The 21,844-nt window shown below is 41.3% G+C and overlaps 1 protein-coding gene and 1 long non-coding RNA gene across 5 annotated transcripts; one reads left to right on the forward strand and one right to left on the reverse strand.

The window, feature by feature from the left end:
• Positions 1–1,358: 1,358 nt before the first annotated feature.
• On the reverse strand, positions 1,359–21,483 carry LOC134759755 (uncharacterized). 4 transcript variants are annotated; one of them, XR_010136469.1, is made up of 5 exons: positions 21,399–21,481; positions 13,217–13,421; positions 4,554–4,879; positions 4,084–4,195; positions 1,359–1,682 (listed from the first exon to the last, which is right to left on the reverse strand). It is a non-coding gene; the product is annotated as an uncharacterized LOC134759755 (long non-coding RNA). The 4 variants fall into 4 exon arrangements; XR_010136471.1 differs by having other exon boundaries at positions 4,528–4,879; XR_010136472.1 differs by lacking the exon at positions 4,084–4,195 and having other exon boundaries at positions 4,528–4,879; positions 21,399–21,483.
• LOC100457232 (ATP synthase subunit f, mitochondrial-like) lies at positions 6,950–7,207 on the forward strand. The gene has a single exon (XM_054519627.1). The coding sequence runs from the start codon at positions 6,950–6,952 to the stop codon at positions 7,205–7,207; it is 258 nt and encodes an 85-aa protein (XP_054375602.1).
• Positions 21,484–21,844: the final 361 nt, after the last annotated feature.

Below are 21,844 nucleotides of genomic sequence, written 5' to 3' on the forward strand. Positions count from 1 at the left end.
ATAGATTCTGCAATCTCAATGTGACAGACCCAGTCCAGGAACAATTTGCCAGGGTGAGGCTACTCCAGACCACACTATTTAGCTTCTGTCCTTCAATAATAAGGGAACAAAAAGCTCAATTCTCCCTGAGAAGGTAGGAGACTAGAGAGCAAAGTGGTAAAAACTTCAACATTGAGTACAAAGCAAAACAAATCAAACAGGTTAAAGGTAAATAGAATGTTTCTGACTTTAACAAAACGTAAGTACAGTCAGCCCTCCATATCTGTGGATTCTGCATTCATGGATTCAACCAACTGCAGATCAAAAATATTCAAAAAAATTATGTCTTCACTGAATATGTACAGACTTTCCTTGTCACTATTCCCTAAACAGTGCAGTATAACAACTATTTACATAGCATTTACAGTGTATTAGGTATTATAAGTAACTTAGAAATAAATTAAAGCATACAGAAGGATGTACATAGGTTATATGCAAACACTGTACCATTTTGTATTAGAGACTTGAGCATCCTCTGATTTTTTTGTACAGATTTAAGGGGTACAACAAACAATTTTGTTACATGAATATATTGTGTAGTGGTGAAATCTGAGGTTTTAGTATAACCATTGTCCAAATAACAACTTTGGATTTTGATATCCAAGGGAGTTCCTAGAACCAATCCCCCATAAATACCGAGGGATGATTATATATTGAATATTTTATATACGATTTCATCATTATATATTGATGATTATATATTGAACATTATAGATTGAAGATTATATATTGAAGACTACTTACAATAGTCAATAATTTATTGAGCTTTTATGAGTTAAATGCTTTACATCTCAAATTCCACGTAAACTCATAACAACTCTTTAGGTGCTTTCATTATCCTTAATTTACAGATGAGAGAACTGAGGCATAAACAGTTCAAGGAGCTTTTCCAAGACCATGCAACCAGTGAGAATAAGAACCCAGGTTTGTCTGGTATAAAGCCAGAGCTCTTCACCGGGGGAGATACTGATTCACCTTAAGCTCTTTAAGAGTGTTACATAAAATAATAGCAAGTTGGAATAAACATACTTCAAGGAAGTTCACATAGTTTCCTATTAGATCAGCAAAGCCATGTTTAGAATAGTAGTTTTGAAATAGTATTCAAGTGCTTTCCAAACCAAACACCAAATGAAGGAACTCAAGAGAAATTCAAGAATTATGAGGTCCATGCAAGATTTAATTTAAATGACAGCAAGCTGACACACTACATATTATTTTACTGGTTTGATATTAATATTTACGGAAACTTTTTCAATGTTTCTTGAGATGTCTTTTTCATCTTTGTCTCTTCATTAACTAGTATAATACCTGACCCATGATGCATTTTTAATAAAGATTTGTTGAAGAGAAAGAAGAATTTGGTCAATTCATGTCTCCATCATGATTTAATGAATATTCAAATGCATAGACTCTCAGCCTACATGGTTAATTTTTAAAACTTAGGTAACTAAATCTTAGTTAGCCTGAACGGCCTTAAGAGAGATTCACAGAGAATCAACTACTTTGCCAAGGTCATTTAGCAAGTGTGTGATGGAACCAGGATTGGAACTCAGGGCTGTCAAACTCAAATCCAGCTCTTATCCAGTGTTCAAGTGCTTTGAACAGTCTCTTCTCTCTGTTTCTTAGTTTTCACATCTGTAAAACTGAAAAAATAATGTCTATTTAATTAGATTTGATTTACTCAATAAATAAAGTCAAGTATGTTGACAATTAAAAATTGAAATTCATATTTTCAACAATCAGTTGAGAAACGTTTCTTAGTAATTGGAGACAGATTGCAAAAACTGTCTTTTTTTTTTTTTTTTTTGAGACAGAGTCTCGATCTATCGCCCAGGCTGGAGTGCAGTGGCGCGAACTCGGCTCACTGCAAACTCCGCCTCCCAGGTTCACGCCATTCTCCTGCCTCAGCCTCCCGAGTAGCTGGGACTACAGGCGCCTGCCACCGCGCCCTGCTAATTTTTTTTGTATTTTTAGTAAAGACAGGCTTTTACCTTGTTAGCCAGGATGGTCTCGGTCTCCTGACCTCGTGATCCGCCTGCCTCGGCCTCCCAAAGTGCTGGGATTACAGGCGTGAGCCACCTCGCCCAGTGAAAAAACTGTCCTAACATTAATATGATTTAGTAAAGGATGCCAGATGAAACAAGGAAATTGTTTTGGACAATATTTTAAAAACTAGATCCAGACAGTGTTTCTTACAACTTTTCAGAGCTGTATGATGACTTTAAAATCATATTTATAGAAACAATTTCCTGGCTTTAAAATTAATTTTGGCATTATATGGTATTTACTTTAAAGTAAATTTTCTTTGTTTCAAAAACATTAAAAGCATATTAAAAGAAACACTGGGTTGGGCGCGGTGGCTCACGCCTGTAATCCCAGCACTTTGGGAGGCCCAGGCGGACGGATCACCTAAGGTCGGGAGTTCGCGACCAGCCTGACCAATATGGAGAAACCCTGTCTCTACTAAAAATACAAAATTAGCTAGGCATGGTGGCGCATGCCTGTAATCCCAGGTACTTAGGAGGGTGAGGCAGGAGAATCGCTTGAATCCCAGAGGCAGAGGTTGCGGTGAGCCGAGATCGCGCCACTGCACTCCAGCCTGGGCAACAAGAGCGAAACTCAGTCTCAAAAAAAAAAAAAGAAAGAAAGAAAGAAAGAAAAAAGAAACATTGTAAAATGATTTGAACATTATTTAAAATGAAATTTTAGGATATACCCTAGTAAGAAGGCAAAACTCGAAATTGACTGTAATCGAAAGTCCACATGAAAATGGATTTGGCCGGGCGCGGTGGCTCAGGCCTGTAATCCCAGCACTTTGGGAAGCCGAGGTGGGTGGATTACCTGAGTTCAGGAGTTCGAGACCAGCCTGGCCAGTATGGCGAAACCCCATCTCTACTAAAAATACAAAAAATTAGCCGGGGGTGGTGGCACATGCCTGTAATCCCAGCTACTCGGGAGGCTGAGGGAGGAGAATTGCTTAAACCTGGCAGGCGGAGCTTGCAGTGAGCCGAGATCATGCCACTGCGCTCCAGCCTGGGCAACAAGAGTGAAACTTCATCTCAAGAAAAAAAAAAGAAAATGTGTATTCAACCAAGATGATAAGTACCTACTTGCCATATAAATCACAACCGCTTTCAACACCCCAGGTACACCTCTTTCTCTCTCTCTCTCCCCCCAACACACACCCCAAGGAAGTTGATTCTTTCTGTATCCAACTAATGAATTTAGCCTTCCTTCAAAGCCCAACTTAAAAGCAAACTCCTACCTGATATATTGTAGGATGTAGAAGAACAAATGTTTCCTTTCTTTCTTCCAAAAAGTAATCTCAATTTTCCTCCATTTTCCTCTACTCTCTGTTCTTAATCTCCCCTTTCCTAATTTTTTTTTTTTTTTTTTTTTTTCTAATGGAGTCTCGCTCTGTCCCCAGGCTGGAGTGCAGTGGCGTGATCTTGGCTCACTGCAACCTCTGCCTCCCGGGTTCAAGAGATTCTCCTGCCTCAGCCTCCCGAGTAGCTGGGGCTGCAGGCATGCGCCACCACGCCCAGCTAATTTTTGTATTTTTAGTAGAGACGGGGTTTCACCATGTTGGCCAGGATGGTCTTGATCTTTTGAACTCATGATCCACCTGCCTCAGCCTCCCAAAGTTCTGGGATTACAGGCATGAGCCATCGCACCTGCCTCCTCATTCTTAAAGCATGTGGTGAAAACCGTGGTACAGCATGCTTTGATTTGGATTGGACATGTAGTGGCTTTCCTGACAAAATGGAACTAGAGAATAGTATGACCTTCACTTTTATGGAAATCTTCATATTCCTTACTGCATGGTGCTTTCCAGTGTGTGTGTGTAACAGATATACCCTTTGTAGGTCTCCTCAAAGCTGATTCCTCCAGAGTTAGGTAAAGTCTTTCTTGTCCCACTCTATTTGTATCTTCTTGCACCCATTCCATGTCCTGCAACATGAAATTATATGGGACTCAGGGCCTCCCTCCCAAATTCTTGCAGCCATTGTCATCATTCAATTTAAGACATAACGGGGGCTTTACCTGTAGGTGGGCAACTTGCTCCACAGCAGATTTAAATTGACAAGAAGAATCATTTTAAAGTTCAAATTCTAGACATCTCACCATGAAAAATGTTGGCCTTTGTGAACATCATCTACAGGGCAATATGGTGAAATGAGATGAGCTTGAGGTTTGAATTCCATCTCTGAAATTTATACCTTAATCACTTTGATGATAATAATTATTTCTAGTCTAACATGAATCCTCAAAACAACTGTTTGCAGTAGCTCCTATTCCCCATTCCCACTCCCATTTCATAGGTAAAGAAACTGAGGCTTAGCGAGTCCATTTTCCTCCCACAATCACACAGCTAGTTAATGATTGTGTCAGGACTGGAACTCAAGGCAATGAAACTCAAGCCCCAGCTCTCAATCTCAATTTTATATAGCTTCATAAGTTCCATAACTTATTTCTCAGTTTTCTTACCTTAAAAATTGAACAAATAATTGTACCTCATTGGGTGGTTGAAGCAGCAACACAATAAATATTAGCTTCCTTTCACTGGAACTGTGGAATTGCTAAATCAGTTTGAATCAAGACCTTTGGTAGAAACAAGTGAACATTATAGGTAATGCCCTGAATTTCATCCTCGGTTTTTCCAAGTAATTATAGGCTTCCCAATGACCCAGGTGCTTCTTGGTTGCAGATTTGAGTCCCCTACAGAGAGCAGGCTTCAGAAATGCCTTCGTTGGTCCTTAGCAATTTGAACACCTTTGCTGTGAGGGATTGAGGACTTTTAAAAGAGCACTTCTCACATTTTGTTGACAATAGCTTCTTCCTTTACAAATAGAAACAATTGTGTAAATTTACATTTGTATCAATCTGAGCAGGGTTAGCTGTGTATTAACTTGGGGCAAGGAAAACTTAAGTCTAGAAAGGGAAATTGTCTTTAGTTTAACAAAGGAGAGGAAATTTACTCCTACTCCCCACCAAGAAGAAGAATGGACAAAGAAAGTACAAATGACCTATAGCCACATTGCTAAACCCCTTTCTCCTTTCCACAACAAACGATCAACATCCAGTGACAATATTGTGATGTTGATTTTGTTTTAAACTGGTGTATCATCAATTTTCATTTATGTTTTTCTCTTTTCACATCAGGTGAGATAAAGCCAATGAATGTGTACTTTTGATGAATCACAATGGCCTTTTTGATCTTTTGCTCTTCCCCTTATTATTCGACTAAGACAACATAGAGCCATTTCCAAAGGTTTACACAAGGTTTTTTTTTGTTTGTTTGTTTTTTGTTTTTTGTTTTTGTTTTTGTTTTTTTGTTTTCCATGCTGTAAGTTGAAAGACCTGAGTACTAGTGTCTGCAATTCCCTTTCTTCTTGATACTGACAAAACAACAGAACTTCTCTTGAGCTTTAGTTTCCTTATTTACATTCATCAATTCCACATTTGTCAAGCACTCCTTATGTAGCAAACACTGTGTTGTTGGGAGTTGTGCAAAAGAGTATAATAATGCTGCCCTATTTACCCCCACAAAATCACTGCAAGATGAAGTGTCCAAACACTCGGTCCAGCACCAAAAGTTGATAATTATCTTGTTCTAAGAAGGTCAGGTGAATGAAAGCTCTTTGTAGACTAAGTGTGCTACAGATGCTAGTGATGGGGATGGTGGTAATGAGGAAAATGATGCCGGTGACGATGAAGAGGGGGGATGCTGTGAATAGTATCTATCCAGTGTTAGGAAAGTATTGATGCTACTGCTCTAGATTCATTGCAGATTTCAAAGTGGCAAACAAAACTTTTACGGGCATGGAAATGGAGTAGGAAATGGTAGACCTTTTTTTTTGCCTTGATCTAACAGAAAGTTGCTGCATGTACATTATATATATATAATGTACATTATAGCATGTACATTATATAGCATGTACATTAACATTATGTTCAAGTTCTCAAGATCAGATTCCTGGGATATCTCTTCCACATGCAACATTAACATTCTTCTTGACATATTTTATAAAGTGCCAGCCAGAGTGAGACAGAAACTCAGATATCTAAGAGCCTACTGAATTATTTGTAATTCTCGAAGCTGCCAAATGAAATTTATAGGTTGTAATATTTTCAGAGCATCTCACTAAAAATAACAATCCCAAGGCCGGGCGTGGTGGCTCACGCCTGTAATCTCAGCACTTTGGGAGGCTGAGGCAGGTGGATCACGAGGTCGAGAGATCGAGACCATCCTGGCCAACACGGTGAAATCTCATCTCTACTAAAAATATAAAAATTAGTCAGGCATGGTGGTGTGCGCCTGTAATCCCAGCTACTCTGGAGGCTGAGGCAAGAGAATCCCTTGAACCTGGGAGGCGGAACTTGCAGTGAGCCGAGATCGCACCACTACACTCCGGCCTGGGGACAGAGCAAGACTCCGTCTCAAAAAAAATAAAATAAAAAAAAGAAGAATCCCAGAACTGATTACCTGCCCCTCCACACAGTAGGCATTATTTTTAGTACATTTAGCACTCTTTGGCATAAAAGATAAAAATGAGACACTTGACACTCACTACTAGTTTGTTCCTTGAGTCAAATAAGACTAAAATCTAGGATTTAGAAAATGTTATTATTCTCAAAAAAAAGAAAGAAAATATTATTATTCTCTCTTTTTTACACATGATGTTGATACAGCTTCTAAAACAATCCCAAAGTCATTAAACTATCATTCTAAAGTAAACATACTTGAGATTTCTGAATTTCTAAATTTTATATATATCTCATATTCATACTAAAGTCAAGACTTAAGACTCTATAGCCCAATATCTATTTCACTTTTTAAATGATTGGTCTTTGTGGACACAGTCTGATAAGAATCTAAAATAGGCACAGTGGACACCAGGTCTCCAAGATGGCGTCAGTCATACCAGCGAAGGACAAGAAACGTCTGGAGGTCAAACTAGGGGAGCTGCCAAGCTGGATCTTGATGCAGGATCTAGTCATTGCCACAGGGATTCAAAGAGGTTACTACTGGTACTACAACAAATACATCGACGTGAAGAAGGGGAGCATCTCGGGGCTGACCATGGTGCTGGCAGGCTACATGCTCTTCCGCTACTGCCTTTCCTACAAGGAGCTCAAGCACAAGCAGCTACGCAGGTACCAGTGAAGAAGGGGACACGCTCTGCACTCCCCATCATGACCTTCTTGGCCCAAGCCCCTCCATGAGAAGCACAGTCTTGATTGTTGCTGAATCCTTTCATATCCTAATGGGAATTAACCTCCAAATAAAAGATGACTGGTTATATATATATATATATATATATATATGTGTGTGTGTGTGTGTGTGTGTGTGTGTGTGTGTGTATATATATATGTATATATACATATATATATATGAGTTAAGGCTAGGCACGGTGGCTCACACCTGTAATCCCAGCACTTTGGGAGGCCAAAATGGGTGGATCACTTGAGGACAGGAGTTTGAGACCAGCCTGGCCAACATGACGAAATCCCGTCTCTACCAAAAAATACAAAAATTAGCCAGATGTGGTGGCGTGCGCCTGTAGTCCTCACTACTCCAGAGGCTGAGAGGCAGGAGAATCGTTTGAACCCAGGAAGCGGAGGCTGCAGTGAGCCAAGGTGGTGCCACTGCATTCCAGCCTGGGCAACAGAGCAAAATTCTGTCTCGAAATAAATAAAAAAAATAAAATAAAATAAAAGTTAAAAATTATTAGGATAGATGCAAATTCAAATGCTTTGTGTTAGATGGGTGCATTTTCTGTTGCTGCTATAATAAATTACCATAAACCAAGTGGCTTAAAATAACGCGATTTATTCTTACAGTTTTGGAGGTCAGAAGTCCAAAAATCAGTTGTCCAGGCTAAAGTCAAAGTGTTGGCAGGACTGGCTTCTTCTGGAGGCTCTGAAGGGATAATTCACTTCCTTGACTTTTCTAGTTTCTAGTGGTCCTCTGTATTCCTGGGTTAGTGACCTCCTCCTTCATCTTCAAGGTATGCTTCCATCATCACATCACCTTCTCATCTTCTTTTTTTTTTTTTTCAGATGGAGTCTTACTCTGTCGCCCAGGCTGGAGTGCAGTGGCGCGATCTCAGCTCACTGCAACCTCCGCCTCCCAGGTTCAAGCAATTCTCCTGCCTCAACCTCCCAAGTAGCTGGGACTACAGGCGTACACTACTGCACCCAGCTAATTTTTGTATTTTTTTTTTTAGTAGAAACAGGGTTTCACCATATTGGCCAGGCTTGTCTCAAACTCCTGACCTTGTGATTCACCTGCCTTGGCCTCCCAAAGTGCTAGGATTACAGGCATGAGCCACCACGCCTGGCCCACCTTCTAATCTTCTGTAGTCAAATCTTTGATGGGGTTAAGGGCACACCACCCCAAAATATAGCACCTTGGCATCTGAGAAAATAGCAGAACCAGGAAGGTCACTTCACCTTTCACCACCCTTCCTCCATGATGCAAATCATAAAACCTAGGAAGAATTTTCTGATCTTCCCCTGAAGCATGTCATAAGATTCTTACTAAAGAGGTGCCCTCCTTATATCTGGAGGAAAGGAGCTAAGACAGAGATGCCAAGAAGAAACTGAACAAACAGGCCTCACTAATTTCCCCTCAGTTTATTACCATTAGGTCAGATCAGACCCCTTTTATCCGATCATACTTCTGCATGACTGTCCACTCTTTATCAAACCTAAGCACAGAAATACATGGGTTTCTCTCTTCCTTTGGGCCTTTATCATTTCCTTTTTGCTTGTTTTTTTTTTTCAGACGGAGTTTCGCTCTTGTTGCCCAGGCTGGAGTGCAATGGCATGATCTCGGCTCACCACAACCTCCGCCTCCTGGGTCCAAGTGACTCTCCTGCCTCTGAGTAGCTGAGATTACAGGCATGTGCCACCATGCCTGGGTAATTTTGAATTTTTAGTAGTGATGGGGTTTCTCCATGTTGGCCAGGCTGGTCTTGACCTCCTGGCCTCAGGTGATCTGCCTGCCTTGGCCTCCTAAAGAGCTGGGATTACAGGCGTGAGCCACCGTGCCTGGCCAGAGTCTTCATTTCCTTATGAGGGCTCCCATCTCCCACAAACCTTTTTAAGTAAATGTATATGCTTTTTTCCTGTCAATCTATCTTTTGATGGGGCCTCAGCCATGATCCTAGTGATGGGTAAGGAAGAGACTTCCTTTCCCCCACATTTGCCTCTGCCTTCCTCTTGTAAAGACACTTATGATAATGCTTAGGGCCTGCAGGATAACCTCCCCATTATAAGACAGTTACTTTAATCACATTTACAAAGCCCTTTTTGTTATACAAATTAACGTTTTCAAGTTCTGAGAATTAGGAAGTGGGTATCTTGGGTGGGAGGGGACATTATTATGTCTACCACACCAGGTGAGTCACTCATTAATATGGGGCTTTTGTAGACCTTACCTAGATTTTCTACTCCGTGAAAAAGGTAAAATAACATTTGATTTCACATCTAATCAAGATGTTCATCACAGTAAATTCTATGGAGAGCTCCAACTAGAGCACCTGACATTCAAGATTATGAGGCAGGAAATAATTGAATAAAAGAAACGTAATAACTAAAGGGGTCCCACAATAAATCTCACAGACTAATTGAAGGCAAGGTGATTTTGTATCCAAAGAAATCTGTTGCTTGCCTTCTATCTCCGTCTCTTTAATTAAAGACACAGGCAAAGCTAACAGGAGTCAGCCTGTGTTGAAAAACTGAAGTAGGCTGGGTGCAGCGGCTCACGCCTGTAATCCCAGCACTTTGGGAGGCTGAGGTGGGTAGATCACCTGTGGTCAGGAGTTTCAGATCAGCCTGGCCAACATGGTGAAACCCTATATCTACTAAAAATACAAAAAAAGTTAGCTGGGCATGGGGCCGGGGGGTGCCTGTAATCCCAGCTACTTGGGAGGTTGAGGCAGGAGAATTGCTTGAACCCAGGAGGCGGAGGTTGCAGTGAGCTGAGATCACACCACTGCACTCCAGCCTGGGCAACAGAGCAAGACTCCATCTCAAAAAAAAAAAAAATTTTTTTTTTTTGTAAAATTTCCCTAGTAACTGATGATGTTAACATGTTTTCATGTGGTTACTGGTCATATTTATGCCTTTTTAATTAAGGTGTTTGGTCAAATCTTTTGCAGTTAAAAATAATGAGTTTTTACTGAAAAAGTAAATTTTAGAGATAGGGTCTGTCACCCAGGCTGGAGTGCAGTGGTGCGATCATAGCTCACTGCAGCCTCAAACTCCTGAGCCCAAGCAATCTTCCCTACTCAGCCTCCTGAGTAACTGGGGCTACAGGTCCATCACACCACTCCCAGCTAAGTTTTTAATTTTTTCAGAGATGGAACTGGGGGTAGTAAGTGGGGGGATAGGGAGATGTTGTGGAGGTCTTACTATGTTGCTCAGGCTGGTCTTGAACTCTTGGCCTCAAGTGATCCATCCACCTCTGCCTCTGGAGTAGCTGGGATTACAGGCTTGAGCCACTGCACCCGGCTAGAGATACTTAATCTGGTTAAGAAAATGCAAATTGTACCACCAGAGAAAACTTCATTTTTCCCTTTGAAGTGAGGATTACAAGATAAGGATCCTTTATATGTATACTTTTATTTTATTTATTTTATTTTATTTTGTTTTATTTTGTTTTATTTTATTTTATGACAGAGTTTCGCTCTTGTTGCCCAGGCTGGAGTGCAATGCGCGATCTCAGCTCACCACAACCTCGGCCTCCCGGGTTCATGCGATTCTCCTGCCTCGGCCTCCTGAGTAGCTGGGATTACAGGCACCTGCCACTACACCAGGCTAATTTTGTATTTTTGGTAGAGACAGGGTTTCTCCATGTTCGTCAGGCTGGTCTCAAACTCCTAACCTCAGGTGATCAGCCCGCCTCAGCCTCCCAAAGTGCTGGGATTACAGGCGTGAGCCACCGTGCCCAGTGGATCCTTCCAGTATTTAGGATCTCATTCCTTAAGAAACAAGGTTGGGGTTGGGAAAGAGGGGATGTAGGGATGGGGAGGAATCTGACTTCAACAACTGATGTGGGTTTGAGAACCTTGGATCCACACCCTAAGTATTGACATGCAAAGAAACAGCATGAAAAGGAAAAAACATTTAAGGGTTGCGGGACCTCAGTGAAAAGGCAGAGGTTTATATGGCTTGTAATACATAAGGAGCTTCACATTTCCTCTTTCAAAGAAGAGAAAAACAGTAGCATTTTGTGTGTGTGTGTGTGTGTCTGTGTGTGTGTGTGTGTGTGTGTATGTTTATTTGGAAGAGTTGATTCTCAGTCACTGATACTAAATGTAAATTCCAGAAGTTCAAATGACAATATCTGGTGACTCCTTTACAAACCATAGGACAGGAGTAGGCACCTGTCAGAAATAAGGCAAGTTTTAACTTTTTAAAAACTGTGCAGGATGTCACTGTATTTTCAAAGGATTTATGACATGTGCTCGAGTAATATAGATCTGCTCATATAAAAGTTAACATAAAGCTCCATTTTCCATTGTTTTCATATGGAGAAAGTGTTTTGAATTCCAAAAAGTGTTTTTCCCCCAAACAATTTGAAATATCTCTGCCAACAATGGGATGGTATACTTCATTTGCCTCCATAGTTGTGTTCCTGAAATACAAATTACGTTTTTTATAACTCAAATTGAATATTAACATTACCAGACTCCCCATTATGTAAAGAAATTGGTACACGTATGCTAAAAGCAGAGCATACATAGATTATACATTCTTTCAATAATAGAGAATAATAGAGAAACTGAGGCACAAGAGAATAAGTGACCCCAAAACACCAACAGACAATGATAGTGCTGGGAACAGACACAGGATTTTTGACTTCCCGCCAGAACCATGAAAAATATACCAACTTCCCTTCCTAAAGCAAAGCACATTTTTATGATTGACTATAGATTTAAAACCTTTAAAAAATGGTCTTTTTATCCTCTAAGGCATTGTTTCAAACATGAAGTACCTGGAAAAATTATTTCAACTGTGCACTTTGTTGTGTCCTATGTTGACCCAGGCTTATTATCAACAGGTTTTGTTTTGTTTTATTATTTGATTAAGTCTCCATCCTAGATGGAGTATTTAGATTTGCTACTTTTTAACTCATGGATTAGCTCTGCACTAGGGGAATCTTTGGACAGCATCAAACCCACCTACGGAATTCTGTGATTTAATTTCACTTATTAATTTAAAGGGCTTACAGCTGCCTTCACAGTTAAATGAGGATATACTGAGATGTTGCCCTCCCTGGCAGAGAAAATTCCCCAAACAGCAGGACTTCTGCACTCCCAGGCATAGATAGTTTGACCAAGGAGAGTGAAACTAGCACACACAAACACAAACATATCATCTGAGACTTTCAGAAAATGGGGATCCTGAGGGAAATCTTAGAGCATAAATTACTTTGCAGTCTTGTTTTTTTGTTTTTTTGTTTTGTTTTGTTTTGTTTGCTAGATCTTGGTTGAAAGAGATTTGTGTTCTTTCCAGATGCACAGCTGTGGAGTCTCTGGGGGAATTTCTTGCTCTTTTTCATTTTTGCATATCAACTAAAAACTGAGATCTAAGCACCAAATGTAATATCACAAACCCCACAGATGATGTGGGTGGGTTTTCCAAAGGAGACTAGACAGGGAGCTGATTAAAATCCAAGCTGGGGATTCTGAAGGCTATGCTGCACCACGGGTAGCAGGATGAGAGGCAAGACAGCTGAACAGGTGGGATGAAGGCCTTTGTTTTGTGGTTGTTTTTGTTGTCATTGCTGTTCGTTCAGTTCTCACTGTGGCTCTAACCATTAATATAAACTTGGCCAAATTAATGGGTCTTTTGTTATCTCAGTTACGCTGGTGAAATAAATATTTGTTACATGAAAAAAAAATTAATAAACAAACCATAGATTAATTTTTGCTTTACTTGTAATTAGGTATGTGACCTTAGCCAAGTGATTTGATCTCTACTCCTTTATTTCTCTATCTTGTAAGTTAGTCTCAAATTTATCCTGGTTCTTTTTTTTTTTTTTTTTTTTTTTTTTTTTTTTTTTTTTTGAGACAAGGTCTTGCCCTGTCACCAGGCTGAAGTGCAGTAGCGTGATTATACCTCACTGAAGCCTCAACCTCCTGGGCTCAAGTGATTCTCCCACCTCAGGCTCCTGGATAGCTGGGACTGCAGGTGCATGCCACCACACATGGCTAGTTTTTTATATTTCTTGTGAAGACAGCGTTTCGCCATGTTGCGCAGGCTGGTCTTGAACTCCTGGTGTCAAGTGATCCTCCTGCCTCCGCCTCGCAAAGTGCTGGGATTCCAGATGTGAGCCACCATGCTCAGCCTCCATACTTTTCCTTTCCCTGAAGGAAGAGGAGGAGTGAACTAAATATTCTCACCTTGCTTTTCTCCTTCCCTCTTGTCTCCTGGTAAGGCTCCTACTGGCCAAACCCAACAGGGCACCATAAGGCAAGAGAATCAGTTTGTGAAATCCACACAGGTTTGTCTCCTGGTAAGGCTCCTACTGGCCAAACCCAACAGGGCACCATAAGGCAAGAGAATCGGTTTGTGAAATCCACACAGGTTTGCCTCCTGGGGAAGGAAGCAGGGTGGAAAAGGATGGAGAATGTACAGTGAGGAGCAAAGAACCCGACCGACCTACTCTAGTGTTCACCAGAAAGAGCTGCAGTAGGGGCAGGGAGAGTGAGACTTACCCAGACATAAATATTGATGTCACCGGGCATGGTGGCTCACGCCTGTAATCTCAGCATTTTGGGAGGCTGAGGCAGGTGGGTCACTTGAGGTCAGGAGCTTGAGATGATCCTAACCAACATGGCAAAACCCCGTCTCTGCCAAATACAAAAAATTAGCCACGAGTGGTGGCACAAGCCTGTAATCCCAGCTACTTGGGTGGCTGAGGCAGGATAATCACTTGAAACCAGGAGGCGGAGGTTGCAGTGAGCCGAGATTGCGCCATTGCACTCCAGCCTGGGCAACAAGAGCGAAACTCTGTCTCAAACAAAACAAAACAAAACAAACATAAATAAAATAAATTTTGAAGTCCAACAGGTAGCCCCAAAATACCTGTCCAAACCCCAAGAGCCCTTAATACTTACCATATGTTTTGGTATCCTTTTTATCAACTCTTATCTATAAAATATCTATTTTTAAAGTAACTTTAAGAAAATATCTTCTTTCATGCTCTAGTCTAGGATCTAGAAATTAACATGTTACTGTTCTTGTCTAAAAACATTGTTTAAAATTTTCAGTGAAATGACCAATGGAACTTTCATCTCAAACCCATCATTTCAAAATAGGCTAAACTATGCTGCTACATTTACCAGGGCAGGATGCAGTCAATTACTAGTTTTCTCATTAAAGTACTGAGAACTTACAAAAAGAAAAAAACAATACTCTACAACCTTGTAGCACCCATTAAGAAAGCACTTAGCAGCCTCATATCATTTTTTATTTTTTCTTTTCTTTGAGGTGGAGTTTCTCTCTTGTTGCCCAGGCTGGAGTGCAACAGTGCGATCTCATATCACCACAACCTCCACCTCCCAGGTTCAAGCAATTCTCCTGCGTCAGCCTCCAGAGTAGGTAGGATTACACGCATGTGCTGCCACACCTGGCTAATCTGCATTTTTGGTAGAGATGGAGTTTCTCCATGTTGGTCAGGCTGGTCTGAAACTCCCGACCTCAGGTGATCCACCTGCCTTGGCCTCCCAAAGGGCTGGGATTACAGGCGTCAGCCACCGCACCTGGCCTCATATCCTTTCTATTCAAAGCACTTTACCATTCTTTTATTAGGGATTCCGTTCATTATCTATTCAAAGTAGAGCAAAGTTTATTTCGTTTTGTTTCCTTTTCTCCCTTGTGTTACTGAGGGAGAAAGTTAATTTTGTCCTTAAGTTACTAAGTTTTAAGGGAAAACCCATTAGGTGACTGCCTAACGTCATGCAGCAGAACAAAGGTGAGAGATAGAAGAAATCTGGGAATGTAATTAATGTTAAACAACAATAATACCTCCAATGGCAGCTTCTGACACCAAGCTCAGGACTATGGCTAATGGAATATAGTTTCTACTGATTCAGAAAACAAACCGAATGTGGGTTTTGAATGGCCAGAGAGCCCTCTAGTTACAGAGCTTGTATTAGTGAAAATATGCTAAGCTATGCTGCTCTAACAAGCAGATTCTGATCTCAGAGTGGGTAACACACACAGAGCCATTTTTTTCTCCCCAACAAAATCTGCTGGAGTGTGGCCTCTTTCCAGGGCAGCTCTCATCCAAGTGGTGAGTCAGGTTTCTAAGCATTTCGTTTTTTAATTATGTCATCTGGAACATGTGACTTCCAAGTTGCCACAGCAGAGGAAGGGAGAGCTGGAAGGCTGCACTTAAATGCTTGAGCCCAGAAGTGACACACATCACTTCCGCTTAACAACCATTGGTCAGAACTAGTTACATGGCCCTACTTATAGGTGGGAGCTGGAAAGTGTGTCAGACCACATGATTTGTTGGTGAGAGATAAATATCTCTGCTACAGTCCTATCTATAATTACTTATGTAGGCAGAATAGGGGTTGCAGGAGTGGGTGAAGGAGACTCCTTAGGTACATAAGAAAAGGTTACTTTTTAGGCAGGGTGCAATGGTTCACGTCTATAATGCCAGCACTTTGGGAGGCCGAGGCAGGCTGATCATGAGGTCAGGAGATCGAGACCATCCTGGCTAACATGGTGAAACCCCAGCTCTTCTAATAATACAAAAAATTAGCTGGGCGTGGTGGCGGGCGCCTGTAGTCCCAGCTACTCGGGAGGCTTGAACCTGGGAGGCGGAGGTTGCAGTGAGCCGAGATCGCACCACTGCACTCCAGTCTGGGTGACAGATTGAGACTCCATCTCAAAAAAAAAAAAAAAAAAGAAAAGAAAAGATTACTTTTTAGTAAAAGAGTCTTGTTCTCTCTACCTTCCCAGGGAACTGAACTTTCTTACAAAAGAAGGTTAAAATGGATGTGCTCATTAATGTAACATTATTATTGAATATCGTTCAGGGATGTAGCTAAAGGAAATATGAGTTAATGGCAAGAGCACAGGATTCAGAATCAGATACTATAGCCCCAACTTTATCATGTAACCATGAGGATATTGCTGATCTTCCTTGAGCATGTTTTCTTTTTCTTTTTTTAGGGACAGGATCACACTCTGTCACCCAGGCTGGAGTACAGGTGGCACAATCATAGCTCATTGCATCCTCGAATGCCTGGGCTCAAGCAAACATCAGTGTTCTTATCTGTGAAATGAGGATAAAAATGTCTCCACTTAAGGGTTGTTGCAAGGAAGGTGTTGCCTTAGTCATAAGAGCTAGGGAAGGTGTTCCTAACGAAAAACAATTCATCAGAGACATGAAGGTAGAGGAGGAATTCACACATGAAGGGGGTGGGGAAAATGATTTAAGAAAAGAAACAGGCCTGGCGCAGTGGCTCATGCCTGTAATTCCAGCACTTTGGGAGGCTGAGGTGGGTAGATCACCCAAGGTCAGGAGTTCTAGACCAGCCTGGCCAACATGGTGAAACCTTGTCTCTACTAAAAATACAAAAAATTAGCCAGGTGTGGTGGCAAGTGCCTATAATCCCAGCTACTTGAGAGGCTGAGACAGGATAATTGCTTGAACCCAGGAGGCGGAGGTTGCAGTGAGCCAAGATTGCACCACTGCACTACAGTCTGGGCCATAGAGTGAGACTCTGTCAAAAAAAAAAAAAAAAAGAAAAAAGAAAAAAAAAGAAACAGTCTCTGTGCTGAGAAGGACAACTTCGAGTAGAAAGACTGAAGGAAAGTTACAGTAGTGGTGTATAAGAGGGAGATTAAACATCAACCTTGCAAGCTGTGTTCAAAATTTTGGTCTTCATCCTAACAATGAAAGGAAGATCTTAATGGAGATCTCTTAGGTTCTAAATAAAGGGAATGATAAGATCTGACTTGTGTTTTAAAAAGATTTCCCAGGTTGCAGTGAAGAGAATCCATTAGTAGGGAAGAGTAATGTCAAAGATACCAATCAAGAGGCCATTGGAGTAGATCAACTGATGAGTTTGGATGAAGTAGGTGTAGAGAAAGATAAGATGAAGAAAGGTATTTAAAAGGTAAAATTAATAGGACTTGATGGGAAATGGGATATAGGGTGTCAGGAAAAGGGAGGTGTCAAGAATTGCTGCTAGGTTTTTGGCTTGCCTAAGTGGATGAACAGTACATTATTCCCCGAAATTAACCCTGTAAGAAGATCAGGCTTGGGATATGGGAGGAAGATCAAGAATTTACTTTTGGACACATGCACATATATGTTTATTGCAACACTGTTCACAATAGCAAAGACTTGGAGCCAACCCAAATGCCCATCAATGATAGACTGGATAAAGAAAATGTGGCACATATACACCATGGAATACTATGCAGCCATAAAAACGGATGAGTTCATGTCCTTTGCAGGGACATGAATGAAGCTGGAAACCATCATTCTGAGCAAACTATCACAAGGACAGAAAACCAAACACTGCATGTTCTCACCCATAAGTAGGAGTTGAACAGTGAGAACATATGGACACAGGGAGGGGAACATCACACACCGGCTTGTCAGGGGGTGAGGGATAGGGGAGGGATAGCATTAGGAGAAATACCTAATGTAGATGACAGGTTGATGGGGACAGCAAACCACCGTGGCATGTGTATAGCTATGTAACAAACCTGCATATTCTGCACATGTATCCCAGAACTTAAAGTATAATAAAAAATTTTTTAATGATATATTTTTGCTTTCCTTTACTTGCCATTTTTTTTTGTATATTTTTAGATGTATCCCCTATGAGCAGAATGTTATTGGATTTTGTTGTCTTTTTTAAACCAAGTCTGACAATTAAAAAAAAAAGTTCACTTTCGGCTATGTTGAAATTTTGTTCCTTTGAGTAATTCAAGTGGAGATGACAGGAGGAAATATCTCTAATGTGTAAAATGCCTGATTTTCCTGGTGCACAGTACACAAAAATCAGTGACCATTATTATTGCCATTATTTTTATTTCTATTATGACTTTCAGGGACTTTCACAACTGGTGTCCAGTTTACCCGCTCAGACTAAAATAGTATTATTTGCTTTCAGTCATAATTTGCCATTCTATTTTCATCTATTCTATTTAAATTTACCAATTATTTATGGTCCAGTTTAGATGTCACTTTCTCCATGCATAAAGCCTTTTCTTATTCTCAAAAAATCTTCAGCCTCTGAAATCCTGTAAAATTTTGTGATTCTCAAATACTAGTTCTTGGCATTATTCCAAATTGAGCTATCCTGACTGGAACCTCTTGTCCTTCTAGTTATTACACTCTCTTATCCCCTCCTAGACAAATTTTGGGTCTCCAGTTTCTACCTTCCCTCTGTTTTCCCTATCAGCATCCCTCCCATCTTCCCTTTCTTCCTTACCCATTATTTCAACAACATTCTTGTCAATGCTTTCAACCTCTTTGTTTTTCAGTCCTTCTATTACAATTGTCTAGCAAGGTCGGTCACACTGGCTTACGCCTGTAATCCCAACACTTTGGGAGGTTGAGGTGAGCAGATCAATTGAGCTCAGGAGTTCAAGACCAGATTGGACAACTTGGAAAAATCCCCATCTCTACTAAAAATACAAAAATTAGCTGGGCATGGTAGTGCATGCCTGTAACTCCAGCTACTCGGGAGTCTGAGGCAGGAGAATGGCTTGGACCAGGGAGGCAGAGGCTGTGGTGAGCCAAGATTGCACCACTGCACTCCAGCCTGGGTGACAGAGTGAGACCCCATTCTCCACTCCCCCCACAAAAAAAAATTGTCTAGCAAAATCTAACCCTAGATTAAGCCAATCATCTACCACCTCTAGGATTTTATCTAGGCTTGTAAACACTGCTGGAGACATGCACACTATGATGAGAACAACTATATGGTACTGTTATTGGAAAGGGATCCTGATCCAGACCCCAAAAGAGGATTCTTGGACCTCATGCAAGAAAGAATTAGGGACGAGTGCAATTAAAGTGTAAGCAAGTTTAAGAAAGTAAAGGAATAAAAGAATGGCTACTCCATAGGCAGAGCAGCGGCATGGGCTGCTGGCTGGCTATTTTTATGGTTATTTCATGATTATGTGTTAAACAAGGGGTGGATTATTCATGAGTTTACTGGGAAAGGGGTGGGCAATTCCTGGAACCGAGAGTTCCTCCCCCTTTTAGACCGTATAGGGTAACTTCCAAACATTGCCATGACATCGGTAAACTGTCATGGTGCTGGTGGGAATGTCTTTTACCATGATAATGCATTATAATTGGCATATAATGAGCAGTGAAAATGAGCAGAGGTCACTTTTGTCACTATCTTGGTTTTGGTGGGTTTTGGCCAGCTTCTTTACCACATGCCATTTTATCAGCAAAGTCTATGTGACCTGTATCTTGTGCTGAACTCCAGTCTCATCCTGTGACTTAGAAAGCCTAACCTCTTGGGAACACAGCCCAGTAGCTCTCAGCCTTATTTTACCCAGCCCCTATTCAAGATGGAGTCACTCTGATTCAAACGCCTCTGTCAGTACAACGTAAATTTGTATTAAGGCTCCTATGAAGAACTCATTTCTTTCTTACTATCAAGCAGTTCTTCTAAGTTTCCCTAGATTTCCAACCTGCAACCTCCCCATACCCTTGCAGTCAGCAGACGACCTTGCTTTTACAGACAAAAAAAAGAAGGCTCCAGATGAGGCCTAATGTAATTCCCGGTGTGAATTCATGAACACAGTTGAATCTATACTTACTCTCTCTTAGTGTTCTCAAATCATAATGGGAGAAATTGTCCCCTCACTATAGGGCTACTTGTTATATAAACTCCATCTCCATTTCCACTCTAACCACCACCTTCGGGAACTGGACCTCTCTCCATTATCATCAGTGTCTTCCTCTGTACTGGCTCCTCCCTGTTAGCATTTAAACACGCCCAAATCTGTCCCACCTTTAAGGCAAAACAAAAACACTCCATTGCAGTCACACAAACATCCCTTGCAGTCCTGTATCTTCTCTGCCCTACTCCCTCTCCATCTCCGTCTGTCTCTGTTTTTTAACATCATGAAAGTATTTGATCCTTCTTAAAGCATTCTCTTCCCTTTGCTGTCATGATATTGTGTTCACCTAGCTTTTCTTTAACCCCTCCAATTACTCCTTTTCCTTAAACATGGGCTTCTCCTTAAATGATGGTGTTGTGTTTGGTCTGAGATCCTCTTCTCTACTTCCTCTCTGCACTCTGAGCATTAGCTGGGCATGGTGGCACACAACTGTGGTCCCAGCTACTTGGGAGACTGAGGAAAGAGGATCGCTTGAGCCCAGGAATTTAAGGCTGCAATGAGCTATCACACCACTGCACTCCAGTCTGGGTGACAGAGTGAGACACTGTCACTGAACATTTTTTTCACGCATAAAATGATATACTCTCTGTGTGCAATTCTATCTACTCTCACAGCTGCAAATTACCATCTGTGTTGATGGTCCTCTGTGCATAAGTATCTCAAACTCCAATCTCCCTCTTTAGAGTCAGACCTACACATTCTTCCGCCTCCTGGGTATCACTGATTGGTTGTCCCACAAGCACCTCAAGCTTATTATCTAGCTTGCACTCACCACTTTCTCCCAGACCTGCTCCTTCTTCTGCATTCAACATTTCAATGGCTAGCAATACAATTTGCCTCAACAGAACCCTGGGCATCACACACTAGTCTCTAAGTACCTTAAGGCAAGCATAGTATCTGTTTACTCACCACTGTATATCCAGCACTGTGGGGCAACACTTGGTACATTGTAGGAACCTGATACATATTTAAGGGATAAATTAATTATTCACTCTCTCTTATTCCTTGCATTCAGCAAATCACCAAGTCCTGTCAATTCTTTCTAAATATTCTTTCAATTCTTCTTCTTTTTTTTTTTTTTTTGAGATGGAGTCTCACTCTGTCACCCAGGCTGGAGTGCAGTGGCATGATCTCGGCTCACTGCAAGCTCGTCCTTCCGGGTTCATGCCATTTTCCTGCCTCAGCCTCCCACATAGCTGGGACAACAGGCACCTGCCGCCATGCCTGGCTAATTTTTTGCATTTTTAGTAGAGATGGGGTTTCACTGTGTTAGCTAGGATGGTCTTGATCTCCTGACCTCGTGATATGCCCGCCTCAGCCTCCCAAAGTGCTGGGATTACAGGTGTGAGCCACCGCGCCTGGCCCAATTTTTCTTATTATTATGGTCACTAACCTAGTTCAGGCCACCATTATCTCTTTAATAGTCTTTAAGTTGGTCTCCTCACCTTGCCGCCTATTGCAGAGACTGATAGTTATACCCAAGGCCTATTCTCCCATCTTCTTTTGTTACTAAACTGAGCCCCATGCCTCCCAGTTAGAGGCCACATTTCCCAGTCTCCCTGGCAGCCCTATGTGACCAAGCTACAACATCACCTGGCATTGTTCTGGTCAACAGTCTGAAAGTGGGCGTGATATGAGCACCTTTGATGCTCCTCCTCTTTCCTCCTTCTGCAACTTTGCTGCAGTTTGGTTATGTAGATGAGATGGTGCTGAATCAGGTTCAATTTTGCAGGTAAAGGGAGCACAATAGGGAATTGAAGAGCTACAAGATAAAAGGAATCCTGTCCTCTCCAACTGCTTGCCATCTCAATCTTTTATGTGAAAGAGAAATGAACCATTTTTCTTTTTGGAATCCCAGTTATTTGGCTTCTGTTAAAATAACTAAGCCAAT

Source organism: Pongo abelii, chromosome 13 (genome assembly GCF_028885655.2).
Source record: "Pongo abelii isolate AG06213 chromosome 13, NHGRI_mPonAbe1-v2.0_pri, whole genome shotgun sequence".
In the NCBI taxonomy this organism is placed as follows: domain Eukaryota; kingdom Metazoa; phylum Chordata; class Mammalia; order Primates; family Hominidae; genus Pongo; species Pongo abelii.

Bases quoted from the DNA above. Each gene is read 5' to 3' on its own strand.
- LOC100457232 (XM_054519627.1), top strand. From the start codon at position 6,950: ATGGCGTCAGTCATACCAGCGAAGGACAAGAAACGTCTGGAGGTCAAA.